This window comes from Onychomys torridus, chromosome 4, assembly GCF_903995425.1.
Source record: "Onychomys torridus chromosome 4, mOncTor1.1, whole genome shotgun sequence".
NCBI lineage: Eukaryota > Metazoa > Chordata > Mammalia > Rodentia > Cricetidae > Onychomys > Onychomys torridus.
Genome location: NC_050446.1, coordinates 9,923,955 through 9,937,629, shown reverse-complemented (window position 1 = coordinate 9,937,629; position 13,675 = coordinate 9,923,955). Strand labels below are relative to the sequence as shown.

Genomic DNA, 13,675 nt, shown 5'->3' with positions numbered 1-13,675 from the left:
CCCTGACTAATAGAGGGTACCACTATGTAGCCCTGGCTGACCTGGAACTCAGAAAGATGCAGTTGCCTCTGGCACCTGATTGTTGGAATTAAAGGCATTTGTAATGATGTAATGATGCTTAGCATGTCCACTGCTCATTTATAAAAACTTCTTAAAACTTTATTTATGTGTGTGTTTTGCCTGCTATGAATTTATCATGGACTGGGAGAGACCAGCTCCCACAGTCTACTCGGGGTAATGAAGGGAATGCCTCAGAGTGGCAAGGGGTAGGGAACTTTTTTATCTAAGGGTAATTAGGAACAAGTTTTAGTCTATCTATCACACTTCACTCACTCATTCTTTCACTCATTCACTTCCTCACACTTCTCTCAGGTTCTTCTTCATCTCTCACCCATCCCCCCACCCCCCACCCCCCACCCCCATACACAAACACTTCACTCACATTCTACAGCAGCTCTTGTCATGAAGTGTCAAAGCACAGGTGTGTGGGTTCACACGGATCTGTGGAAAGAAGACTCAGAGGTACCTTAAGAATGAATGTAGCCTTCGAGGCTCCAGGGGGATCCAGCCTCTAAGGACTGAAGGGTCTAAGGACTGAACCCTTTCCCTTAGCCCAGGGCGTTTTTATTTTTCTCGATATTTACAGTTTAGCCAGTTGATTTCCAGTCGCTCAAAACAACCTGAAAGGAGCTGCCAAAGATACAATACCGAGTGCGAATTTCTCCATTTATCGGCTACCACAGTTTGCTGGGTTTCCTGAACCAAGTTTTGCACGGGCTTTTGTATCCTTAGGAGACTCTGAGACAAGATTTAGTAGGATGACAATAGAAACAAAGATTCCAGTTAAACAAAGGATGGATTAGGGTTAGGTGCTACTCTCCAGAGCCCAGGCCAGGAGTAGCTCAGCAGGAATGCAGCCACAAGCTCTCATATAGCTCTACACAGCCATTTTCTCCAAACTGCTGCCGCTGCTGCTCCCTCACTGTCAAACTCGGGACAATTATGTTACATTTTCAGAGCCCTACCTATTCTCAAAACACAAGATAAGTCATAGTTTCACTTAGGCTGGTAATGTCACGTTGATCCACGCATGTAGCTCTAAGTTGGTGAGGAATACCAGACAGTAAACAATTGGCTGAACCTTGAGCGATCAGGGTACGTACAGAAAGGGAGCTACTGCAAGGACTCTGTCTTGATGTAAACAGCCTGCCCTTGATTTAGCAATAAACAACATCTGGGAATTAGTCTTTGTTTTATATTCTGTGGGGGCAGCTTAGTCTGTTCTGGACTTGTTCTAAGGTCTTTGCAAAATGTGTAAAAGGCTGTCTTTGAGAATGAAAATACCGCTACTTTCCTGTGTCTAAATTTTTTGGCTTCCCCTGGCCCCCGCAATTTGCTTTTTCCTATAAACTAAGTTTTTTGGGTTTTGTTTTGCTTTTTGAGACATGATCTCACTGTGTCATCTGGCCTCAAACACGCTAGGTAGATCAGGCTTGCTTCGAACTCATCTGCCTCCGCTTCTGGGAGCTGGGATTTCCTGGCCCGTTTAATTAGAGGGGCACGCTTTTAACTCAATTCCATGCGGCAGGACTACAGCCAGGCAACTACGCATGCGTCCAACGCTTGTATGCCGCCATGTTACTATGGCAGCCGGATAAGGAACGAACCGGAAGTCACTACAGTACTTCCGCCTCCATACACTTCCTGGTTGGAAGACGAGGGGCTACATTATCACCGGGTAGGTTGAACGAACTTTCGTTGTTTGAGCTTCTGATTCGCGAGAGTGGCGGGTGGCGGCGCTACGGTCTCGTTTTGTGCCAGGCCGCGGCCTGAGGCGGATCTGCCGGTTCCTCGCCGCCGGGGGGTGCCCCGGGACCCAGGCCGCGGCCGGCGGGATCTTCCCAATGTGTTCCTCGGGTCGCCGCCCCGGGGCAGAGCCGGGTCGGTGCGGAGGGTGGTGAGGGTAGTGCGCGTGGGGCTGGAAGTGGGAGCGAGTGCATTTCCGTTCGTTAGATGAGCGGGAGAACGTCTCGGCTGTGGATAATACGCTTCAGGAATGTGCCCAGCTGTTGGGGAAGTCTGTGTGCAGAAGGGAACGTGGGACCCAGCTTGTAATCAGTGAAGGCATAGTGCCTTCCAAGGACAGAGGATTGCCACGGGGTCTGAAACCGAGACAGAAATGAGAGGAATGGGGCTAGACCACATCATGAGGAACTGAGATCTGGAAGAATGTTAATTTTTTAATTTTTATTTTTTATTTTTCCAGAGCTGAGGACCGAACCCAGGGCCTTGCGCTTGCAAGGCAAGTGCTCTACCACTGAGCTAAATCCCCAACCCCAAACAAAACAAAAGAATGTTAATTTTATCTGAAGAATAACACACACACACGCGCACACACACACACACGCACACGCACACGCACGCACGCACGCACGCTCAGTATGAGTAGATGGCTCCGCAAATAAGAAAACTTGCTGCACAGCATGAGGACCCGAGTTCGAATTCCCAGCTTCCTACTTACCCTTTGTCCTGCGCATTTAGTGAGGATAAATAATTAAGCTCAGGGGTGGGAGAGATGGCTCAGCAGTTAAGAGAGCACTGACTGCTCTTCCAGAGGTCCTGAGTTCAATTCCCAGCAACCACATGGTGGTTCGCGGCTTCCTGTAATGAGATCTGGTGGCCTCTTCTGGCTTGCAAGGACACATGCAGGCAGAACACTGTATACATAAAAAATAAATAAATCTTTAAAAAAATATTAAGCACTTCTGCATAAAACGCTCCTATTCCTTAAGAGAGGGTGAGGGTGTGGAGAGATGGTTCGGCAGCTAAGAGCACTGAACTTAAAGCACCGACCGGCTTGTTGCTTGTGCAGATCTGGGTCTGATTCCTAGCATCCAGGTCTACATAGTGGTTTATAACCATCTATAAATCCAGTTCCAGGGACCTCCACGAGCACCCAGCAGACACAGGCTGCACATACATGCACGCAGGCAAAACACTCATACACATGAAATATAATTTTGTTGTTTTGTTGTGTAGCCCTGGCTGTCCTGGATCTCGCTTTATAGACCAAGCTGGCCTCAATCGCAGAGATCCGCCTGCCTCTGTCTCCCATGTGCTGGGATTAAAGATGTGGGTCACCACTGCCTGCTTTTTTTTTTTTTTTTTTCTTTAATAAAAGCAAGGTTCAGGAAGGGTAGCTGTAGTTGTTATTGAAGGGACTCAGCCCTTGGCAAAAATTCAACTGAGACTGAGAAAAAGCTCAACAGCCGCAAAAACCAGTAACTACATGTGCTGTAACAAGCCAGATGTGGAATTAATAGGGAAACTGGCTCCTAAAGACAACTCCTGAAAGGGTAGGAACCAGGGGAGCACTGGCGATGTTGCCCAGTGGTTAGAGTGTTTGCCTACCACATCTGTTTCACAGTTCAGCCATACCCCATTTCAGGTGCTTAATAGCTTCCTGTGGCTAGTAGCTACCATGGGGACAGCCCAGATCTAGAGAAACAGAATCAATTCTGGACAGTATTCAGGTCCTGGCTGCAGACTGGTGGCCTGTGATTCGAATACAGCCCATTTCCTCTGTTCTCAGTAACACTAGGGCAGCCAAAGAGAAAGCATCAACTCAGAGCCAAAAAAATAAAGCTTGGGACTGGAGAGATGGCTCAGAGGTTAAGGGCACTGGCTGTTCTCCAGAGGTCCTGAGTTCAATTCCCAGCACCCACATGGTGGCTCAAAACCATCTGTAATGAGATCTGGTGCATGCAGATTAAAAAAAACAAAAACAAAAAACAAAAAAAAAAAAAACTATATATATAAAATCTAAAAAAAAATGGGGTTGGGGATTTAGCTCAGTTGTAGAGTGCTTGTCTAGCAAGCACAAGGCCCTGGGTTTGGTCCTCGGCTCTGACAAATGAATGAATGAATGAATGAATGAATGAATAAAACTTGCTCTGCAGAACCAGATAGCGTGTGAGGTGCTGAGCCTACAGTGGTTATGTAAGACTGCCTGCTAAACCCTAATAGCACTTGTGCACTCCTGCTGTGTGTCAGCTGAGACTTTGAAAAGTCTTTGAAAGGGTCCCCTGCATCTCTAGGTGGTACTTCCCCAGCTGGGTGACATGGGGAGGAAAGGTCTAAAGCAGAGCACTCATACCCACCCCAACCTAAAGGACCTGCCTTGTAGGTGAGAATTCAACTGTTCTTTCATGGCCTCTTCCCTCTAAAACAGTCTTTACAGCTGCCATTTACTACCCAGGATAAGTTAGGTGCCTTCTGTAGGAAAGATGGTTAGCATCCAGGTTGGTTAAAACCCCTGCAGCTGGACGGTTAGTGGTGGCGCACGCCTTTAATCCCAGCACTCAGGAGGCAGAGGTAAGTGGATCTCTGAGTTCGAGGGCAGCCTGGGCTACAGAGTGAGTTCCAGGAGAGCCAGGAAAGCCTGTCTATAGAGATGGGGTGCAGACAACTTACTGCAGATAGAGAGACTAGGGCCTGCTAGTAAAACAAGCTACAAGTCTGAACGTGGAGATGACCACAACAAATAAGAGCACCCAGTTTTAGGCCGGGTGTGTTGGTGCACACCTTTAATCCCAGCACTCCACAGGCAGAGGCAGGCGGCCTGTCTACAGAGTGAATTCAGTACAGGGCTATGTAGAGAGACCCTGTCTTTAAGAAGAAAAAAAAGTGCACTATTTTGAACCATGTAAGTATATTACCTAGTTGTCAAAGATAAAATAAATATTTTATGTGCATTGATGTAAGGGTATCAGATCCCCTGGAACTAGAGTTAAGGACAGTTGTGAGGTGCCATGTGGGTGCTGGGAATTGAACTTGGGACCTCTGGAAGAGCAGCCAGTGCTCTTAACCTCTGAGCCATCTCTAGCCATGCATGTAATTCTTTATGCACTAGAGGGGAGGGTCTGAGGCAGGGTGTTGTGTGACATTTTGTTTGTGTTCTGACAAATAAAGCTTGCCTGGAAATCAGAGGGCGGAGCTAGCCACTAGTTAACCATAGAGGCCAGGCAGTGGTGTGGCTCATGCCTTTAATTCCAGCACAATTGGGAGGTGGAGACAGGAATATAAAGCAGATAGAGACAGAATCTCAGTGGCCCATTTGCTTTGAGAATTTGTAGAGATAAAGAGTTTCTAGTGACTGCTTCTCTGATCTTTCAGCTTTTCACCCTCGATATCTGACTCTGGGCTTTAATTGATAAGACTAATTAGGATCATGCTTCAGCAGGGTCTCAGTATCCCAGGCTGGCCTCAAACTTACTGTGTAACTGTGAAGAACCTTGAACTGCGGATCCTCCTGCCTCCACTTCTCAGTGCTAGGTTACATGTACCTCCAACTACAGCAGATTTCTGAGATGCTAGGGATTGAACCCACCACTCGGTTTGTGCTAGTATATTTATCTCAAAATTCATACACCCTGTAAGTCAGTATTGACTCAAAATTTTTACCCTTATATGCTGTGGACTTTCCTTGTTTTGCTGGTCACTAACAAGGCTCATCTACTCTCTTTGTCAAAGGCCAGTGATCCTGCCTGAGGTCTGTGGATCTTAGTGATGCCAACATGAAGCTCACTTCACTCTAGTGAAGGGCCGGGTCATGGCTTCCAGGTAGTGGAAATAAAAGGAGCAACCCACACAAGCTGTCTTCTTCTGTGGGATCTAAGTGTACTAGCAGAGGAGATAGGTGTTAAGTGACTGAGTGGCTAATTGCTAATCTTTAAAATTACGAGTGCTTCAAAAGAAGCACAGATTGCTGTAAAAGAATGAGAAAAGGAAACTGTCCTTTTTTTAACATAATACTTTTTTTGTTTTGTTTTGTTTTCAAGGCAAGGTTTCTCTGGGTAACAGCCCTGACTGTCTTGAATTCACTTGCTCTGTAGACCAGGCCTGCCTCTGCCTCCAGTGCTGGGATTAAAGGCGTGTACCACCAGCTCCTGGCCTTAAATATACTTCTCGGAGAATTTTGTAATTCTTTGAGAAACTCAGTTTGATCATTTCATCCCCACTACTTCCCCAGCTCTTAGATCTACCCACTCCCCTCCCCCAGTTTCATGTCCTCTTTTGTTTTCTTTTTCTCTTTTTTTTTTAATGTGGAGCTGAGGATCGAACCCAGGGCCTTGCACTTGCTAGGCAAGCGCTCTACCACTGACCTAAATCCCCAACCCCCCTCTTTTGTTTTCTTTTTAAAAATAACCCTTCCAGTCAAGTTTGCTGCCATACACTCTGGTGTGGGCCATCCACTGGAGTCATGTCAGCTTATCAGGGACCAACCACACCCTCAGAGAAAACCGCCTCTCCCTTCCTCAGAAATCTATCTCCTCAGGTAGGAGTGGGAGCTAATTAACCACCACCACCCCCTCTGCGTTTGCATGTTGACTGGCTTGATCTTGTGCAGGCAGCTGCATACAGCCGCTGCCCTGAGTTAGGAATGCAGTGGTCCGGTCCTGCCCAGAAGACACTGTTTTGCTCTAGTTCTCCCATCCTAGACTCTCAGGACCCCCCCCCCCACGTTTTTTTTCTGAGACAGGGTTTCTCTGTGCAGCTTTGCGCCTTTCCTGGAACTCACTCTGTAGCCCAGGCAGGTCTCGAACTCACAGAGATCCGCCTGGCTCTGCCTCCCGAGTGCTGGGATTACAGGCGTTTGGAACGTGGGCAAGGGATGTAGGTGTCCCATTACTCCGCTAACACTTACTCTCTCTACTCTTTTTGTTGTTTGTGTTTTTCGTGGGAGGCTTTCTCTGTGTAGCCCTGGCTGGCCTGGAACTCACTTTGTTGATCAGGCTGTCCTTGAACTCACAGAGACCCACAGCCTCTACCTCCGGAGTGCTGGGATTGAAGGCGTGTGCCACCACCGCCTGGCTTCAATATCTGTACTTTGACTGGTTGTAAGTTTCTGCATTAACTGCTGTCCACAGCACAAAAAAACTTCTCTGATGAGTTCCGAGAGCATTGATCTATGGGTAGAGGGGTAGATACAAATGTAGAGACACACCTTTAATCTCAGCACTCAGGAGGCAGAAGCAGGCAGATCTCTGTGAGTTCCAGGACAGCCAGGACTCCCCAGAGAAACTCTGTCTCCAAAAACTGAAAGGAAAGAAAAATAGTAGTAAGTCACCCTGGGCCTTTGAGCTCCCTAACCATGGGCTCTTGGCCAGATTTGCAGAACCAAGCCTGTTGGAGCAGGCCTTCAATCCACTTAGACAGCAGTTGGCTACCCTCAGAACATTCATGCCACTGTTGCACCCATAGGCACAACTCACCCTGCCACGGCTGGCAAGGTTGTGATTTTCCACCCAGAAACCACACAGCACCGCTGGCACTCTGAGAGCCAGCCAGTAGAGAGGAAGCTTCCTGGTCAGTACCAACTTGATACAAGAGGAGGCTTTCTTAAAGAAGTCACCTTCCAGCTGGGTATTGTGATGTATGCCTATAGTCCTGGGACAGAAGAGACTAAAATGGGGGAACTGCAGCAAGTGAGGGGGTGCGGGGGGGGGGGGCAACATAGCAAGACCTTATCTCAAAGCAAAGCAGCCTTCCAGCCAAGCTCACAGGCAGGCCAGGGAGCAGCAACAGCACCCAGGAAATTGGGAGGCAGCACAGATCCCAGGAAGAGTCAGGAAGGACTCAGACATGTTGGGAGAACCACAGCAAGTACACATCACCAAAGATGAGTCTGTGAGTGGCATGTGGTCTAGGGTGTGCAGGGCAATGTTATTTCCTGTGAACTGGGAGGAGGTGTGTGTGTGGGTATGTATTTTGTTATACAGTTTTGTTGGACTATGCTGTCACCCCTGCCCCCAGACTTACGTTTAAAATGCCAAAATAAACCATTATTGTCACATTCCTCTAAAAGAACAGGATGGAAGGAGACTCAAGCAGATTTAAGATCCACACTGCAGCTTTTTGCAAGAAAAAGAAACAGTCTTCTGCATCTGAGGAAAGACCCCAGACACCAGCCCCTAAGAGCTTGGAGAGTGAGCATCCTCACCTAGCCAAGAGGAAGAAGAAGAGGAAGGAATCCCAGACACCAGCCCCTGAGAGCTTGGAGAGTGAGCATCCTCACCTAGCCAAGAGGAAGAAGAGGAGGAAGGAGTCCCACACACCAGCCCCTGAGAGCTTGGAGAGTGAGCATCCTCACCTAGCCAAGAGGAAGAAGAGGAAGGAGTCCCAGACACCAGCCCCTGAGAGCTTGGAAAGTGAGCATCCTCCGGTGTCCAGGCTAGGGAAGAAGAGGAAGGAGTCCCACACACCAGCCCCTGAGAGCTTGGAAAGTGAGCATCCTCACCTAGCCAAGAGGAAGAAGAGGAAGGAGTCCCAGACACCAGCCCCTGAGAGCTTGGAAAGTGAACATCCTCCGGTGTCCAGGCTAGGGAAGAAGAGGAAGGAGTCCCAGACACCAGCCCCTGAGAGCTTGGAGAGTGAGCATCCTCAGGTGTCCAAGCTAGGAAAGAAGAGGAAGGAGTCCCAGACACCAGCCCCTGAGAGCTTGGAGAGTGAGCATCCTCACCTAGCCAAGAGGAAGAAGAGGAGGAAGGAGTCCCAGCAACTTACTTCTTCCCTTCTGAAAAAATCAGAAGTCTTCCATAAAGCCAAAAAGACCACTTCTACCCATAAAAAGAAAAAGAGTAGTGTTTGGGAGGTGGATGTGGAAACAGGTATCATCCTTGTAAATAAAGAAAACATCGAGAACCTGCTAGAGAGTTCTAGAAAAGATGTGGATATTGTTTATGTAGATGTGAGCCAGGAACAGAAGTTAGCAGAAGTGGACAAAGCAGAGGAGCTGCCTGTTGTTGAGCCCCAAAAACATGACTGTCAAGAGCTGCACAGTGACGTTCGGAGCAAAAAGAATCGAAAGCATCCAGAGAAAGCTGCATCCTGGGATGCTGTACACGGAAGCCAGCCTGAGAGCATCACCCTGCCCCACTCAGAATCCTTGTCTTCTGTGGATCTAGAAGGCAAAAGCACAGAACTAGCAGTGTCTCATAAAAAAACATCTAAGGAAAAAGTGTTTGGGAACCAGGAATTGGGGGCCACGCCTGAGAGTCTTGATAGCACACACCCTGGAGGAGAGGTTGGGACTGAAGAAGGTGAGAGGGTCAGAGGACCCCACAGTACCAGGAAGAAGTCTAAGAAAAGGAAGGATGCATCTGTTGCTATCGCCGCTTCTAAGGACAACATCACGCTGTTTGACAGCAACGCTGAGAATGCCTCCATGGATTCATTAGAAGGCACTGATGCTTTGAGGGAAGAGGATGTGGACTGCAGACCAAGGAAGGCAGAAACCCAGGCTTGTTCCAGGGAGAAGCATGCAGAAGAGATGCAGGGGTGAGCTGGGAATGGGGTGTGTCTTCTGTGTGCATTCGAAATGACAGAAATCATAATAATGTGCACATTTAATTGAACCATCTCAGCAGACAGCTCCTATCTTCATGTGCAAAAGAAGGTAGTTAAATTAGATTTTCACAGAGATCTAGTCTACCTGATGCTGTAAATTTGAGCGATTTTAAGACTTACCAGCCATGTAGCTTGCCTGGGAGTATGCATAGTGTAAGATTATACTGAGGATTCTGCAAAGCAGCAAAAGCTTCAATCTCTCACATTGAATCTCACACAAGGAATGTAGGTACTGTTAACTTATCTGATGCTATGCAGGTATACTGTGTAAAGTACTCATAGGGAGTTCTTACAGATCCTAGACTTGGAACAGATTTTCTCTTCCCATTTCACTCAGTAACTTTATGTTTGTTTAGTAGTCTGACTTAGAATAGTTTCATATGTGTGTTAAATGGGAGTGTTGTTAAACACCACATGGGATGGTAATGATAACAGGTATGGGTCCTTCACATTGTCCTGTGTACTCTCTTACTAAGACATTGTCAAAACACTGATCATGAGGCAGGAATATGCAGGGCTGTAGCTCTAGCTTTCCTTGGACCACAGGCCCTGTGAAAGTCACTAACTTGCTAACAGGTACACAAGATGGTTTAGTTCCCAGTCCGACAGATACACTGATACGCCTGAACATAAAGAACAGACAGAGTCTGGCATTTGGTGAAGAACTGGCGAAAGCAACTGGGTGGATACATAAAAAACTAAGGAAGAAATGAGGCCCCTAGCCTGTGCATCAGGAACAGCTACAGCTGGGTAATCCTGAACACTGAGTTAACTGGTTAGGAGCCACTGTATTCTATAACTCAGTTCATTGGAAGGGCTGGGAGAAGTATCTGGTTCTCAGTAGAGAGAAAAGAGGGCTTTACTTACTAGAACCAAGGGTGAGAAATAGCACATAAACAAATACTAATTGGTGGGATGGAATTACCTTCTGTCTACATGTACCCATCTAGTGTAATCAGGTTGCATAAAGAGTTTGAAAGTTAGGGACTGAATGACTCCAAGGGGCAGTCTAACTTCAGTACTCTTCTAGACTAGCATTCAGGAAGAGCTGAAAAGGTGTTTAGCTGAAGAGATGACTGCTGGTAACCCGGTTTCCCCTTAGGTTAGAATCTACCCATGAAGAAGAAAGCAATTTGGAATCAGCCAGCAATTCTGCAACAAGATACCTGTCTGAAGATGGGAGGGATTCTGAAGAATCGGATGTGGATTTGGGCTCTGCAGTGAGGCAGCTCCAAGAGTTCATTCCTGATATACAGGAAAGGGCAGCCACCACAATCAGACGCATGTATCGGGATGACCTGGGGCGCTTCAAAGAATTTAAGGCTCAAGGTAAGCTTTCCAATGTGCAGAGCAGGTGGCAGCTGCTTTTGTGAGTGACTTGGATTGATGGGTCCAGGAGATGCTTCCTTTAAGAAGATCTAAGAAGTTGCTGGGCGGTGGTGATGCATGTCTTTAATCCCAGCACTCAAGAGGCAGAGGCAGGTGGATCTCAGTGGGTTCAAGGCCAGCCTGCTTTACAGAGTGAATTCCAGGACAGCCAGGGCTGTTATACAGAGAAACCCTATTGCGTGCATGTGGTGGTGGAGAGATGCTATAGACCTGAGTCTGTGTGTCACATCTGAACATTAGTTACTGAACAGTTGCTCACTGAGGAATGTTAAAAGTCGCCTTTTAAAATGTTTCTTCATTGCATGTATTTATTATACATGATAATGTGTGACACAGGACTCTTTCATACAGGTGTGCAGTATACATTGAGTGAGGGGCTTTTGACTTTGGGAGCCAAGGCATTTGAAGAGAAGAGAGCAGGAACAAATGGGTCCCAAGTACCTCATGTGGACACGGTTACAGAGCAGAGCAATGTTAGGCCCCCCTTTACTGTATTCTGTGTTGAATCATGAGGTAGATTAGGCTGAGCTCAAACTCAATCCTCTTGCCTCAGCTCTCCAAGTGCTACAATTAACAAGTGTGAATCACCATGCCTGGCTCCACATCTGAAGTGCTGGGTTATTTATTTAATTTTGTTGTATGTATGTATATATGTATAATAAACCTAAAACCAGGTCTGAGGATATGGCTCAGTTGGTAGAGTGCTTGCCTTGCATGCACCCAGTCCTAGGTCTGATTCCCAGCCACCCATGTAAATTGAGTATGCTGGTGCATGTCTGTCACCCCAACACTCAGGAGGTGAAGGCAGGAGAGTCAGAAATCCATAGGGGGTTGAGGCTTGCCTGAGCTACATGAGACTCTGTCACAACAAAACATCTAAAACCGGACAAGTAAACTCTTGGAGTCTCCAGCTCTGCAAAAAGAAGAACAACGGACTGTTCACACAGTTGATCTTTAGTGATTGGATGAGGACCAGGAGTTCGTGTAAACTGTCTTTGTCTTATCAACCCTGGCCGTGACTTGTGTTTGTTCAGCAGGCTCCTGCTAGCCCTTGTGAATACCACTTTCAGGGAGTTCAGTGGCATGGAGGTGGAGTGGGCTTCTTTTAGATTCTTCTTCAATATTGGCTGGATTTTTAATGAATGTCTGTTGTTTTTAATATAACTTTTTTTTTTTTTTTTTTAGAGATCTGTTTATTTATTATGTATACAGAAGAGGGCGCCAGATCTCATTACAGATGGTCATGAGCCACTATGTGTTTGCTGGGAATTGAACTCAGGATCTCTGGAAGAGCAATCAGTGCTCTTAACCTCTGAGCCATCTCTCCAGCCCTTAATATAACTTTTAAAGAGATTGAGGAAGCAAGCAAGTCACTGTGGAAGAGGATGTCTGGGAAGACTTGGGGAGAGCTGTGTTGTAGACTAGAATTGAGGATAGGGAGCTACTCGGTGCCAAAGATCCCAGTGGGCTGCTTCTGCAGGCTGGTCCTGCTGCCTCTAGTATTCTGGGCCCAGGAGAGGCTCAGTCAATAAAGTGCTTTTTGCACAAACATGAAGACTTGAGTTCAGTTCCCAGAATCAGTGTAAAAAAAGCTGACCGTGGTGGCCTCTGCTTGGAGCCCTAACACTGGGGATGCAGAGACAGAAAGCTCCTGGGGGCTTGCTGGCCAGCCAGCTTGGCCTACTTGGTCAGCAGGAGAACCTATCACTAAGAAAATGTAGATCTGAGGATCAACAGCTGAGGATGACCTATATGTAGTCTCCACACATGTACACACACACACACACACACACACACACACACACACACACACACACCACCAGAGAGAAGAAATGAGTGTGGCGGGTTTGCTTTTATTCTCTATTGACAGTACATGCTTTCTCTCCCTCCCCCACCCCCTAGGTGTTGCTATTCGATTTGGCAAATTTTCTGTTAAAGAAAATGAACAAATAGAGAAAAATGTGCAAGAATTCCTGTCCCTGACTGGAATTGAGAGTGCAGACAAGCTGCTATACACAGACAGATATCCAGAGGAAAAGTCTCTGATTACCAACTTAAAACGAAAGCATGCATTCAGACTGCACATTGGTAAGTAGAGAAGTAGACTCAAGCACCCTCAGCCCACTGTGGTGAGGAACACTTATTTTGAATCCTGTGGGATTTACAATGTACCCATGTTTCTCAAGAGTCATGCCTCTATGGATTTTGTGAAAAAGTAAATGATCTTCTATCTTGTCTACTTGGCAGTAATTATGATTTAGTTTTTTGTCAGGTCTATCAGCCTTCCATGCAGCATGGTCTGCTAAGTGCTTTGAGCTGAATCCCTGCTGTTGGGTACTGCTGAGAAAGTTAGGTTAGTAAGTCCTCCGAGAAAGACCCCAGAAGCTTGTGAATGGTGCAGATTGGACACAGTTGCTAAAAACAAAGACACAAAGTTAGGAGAGTAGAGAGGAGGAGGTGAGTCTTGGAGGACGTAGGGAAAGGGGTTGGGGGTGAATATGATCAAAATACACTGTATGAAATTCTCAACCAATCAATTTAGAATATTGTCTATATTTTTGGGGTTTTTTTCTTCATCTTTTCTTTTTTTTTTTTAAAGATTTTATTTATTTATTATGCATACAGTGTTCTGCCTGCATCCCTGCAGGCCAGAAGAGGGCACCAGATCTCATTACAGATGGTTGTGAGCCACCATGTGGTTACTGGGAATTGAACTCAGGACTTCTGGAAGAACAGCCAGTGCTCTTAACCACTGAGCCATCTCTCCAGCCCCTTCTTCATTTTTTCAAGAAAAGGTTTCTCTGTGTACCCTGGCTGTCCTAGTACTCACTCTGTAGACCAGGCTGACCTCGAACTCAGAGATCCACCACCCTCTGCC

General features: G+C 46.8%; 1 protein-coding gene across 8 annotated transcripts in view; it reads left to right on the top strand.

The window, feature by feature from the left end:
• The first annotated feature begins 1,685 nt into the window (after positions 1 to 1,685).
• Positions 1,686 to 13,675, top strand: part of Ttf1 (transcription termination factor 1) — a 29,548-nt gene continuing 17,558 nt past the window's right edge. For 6 of the 8 annotated variants that reach the window (XM_036184614.1, XM_036184615.1, XM_036184612.1 and 3 more), the window contains exons 1-4: positions 1,686 to 1,738; positions 7,868 to 9,339; positions 10,511 to 10,737; positions 12,700 to 12,885. In XM_036184614.1, coding sequence (XP_036040507.1) covers positions 7,874 to 9,339; positions 10,511 to 10,737; positions 12,700 to 12,885 — 1,879 coding nt within the window. In that variant the 5' untranslated portion in view covers positions 1,686 to 1,738; positions 7,868 to 7,873. The remainder of the gene's footprint in view (positions 1,739 to 7,867; positions 9,340 to 10,510; positions 10,738 to 12,699; positions 12,886 to 13,675) is intronic. The other 2 variants (XM_036184619.1, XM_036184613.1) reach the window with 2 other exon arrangements.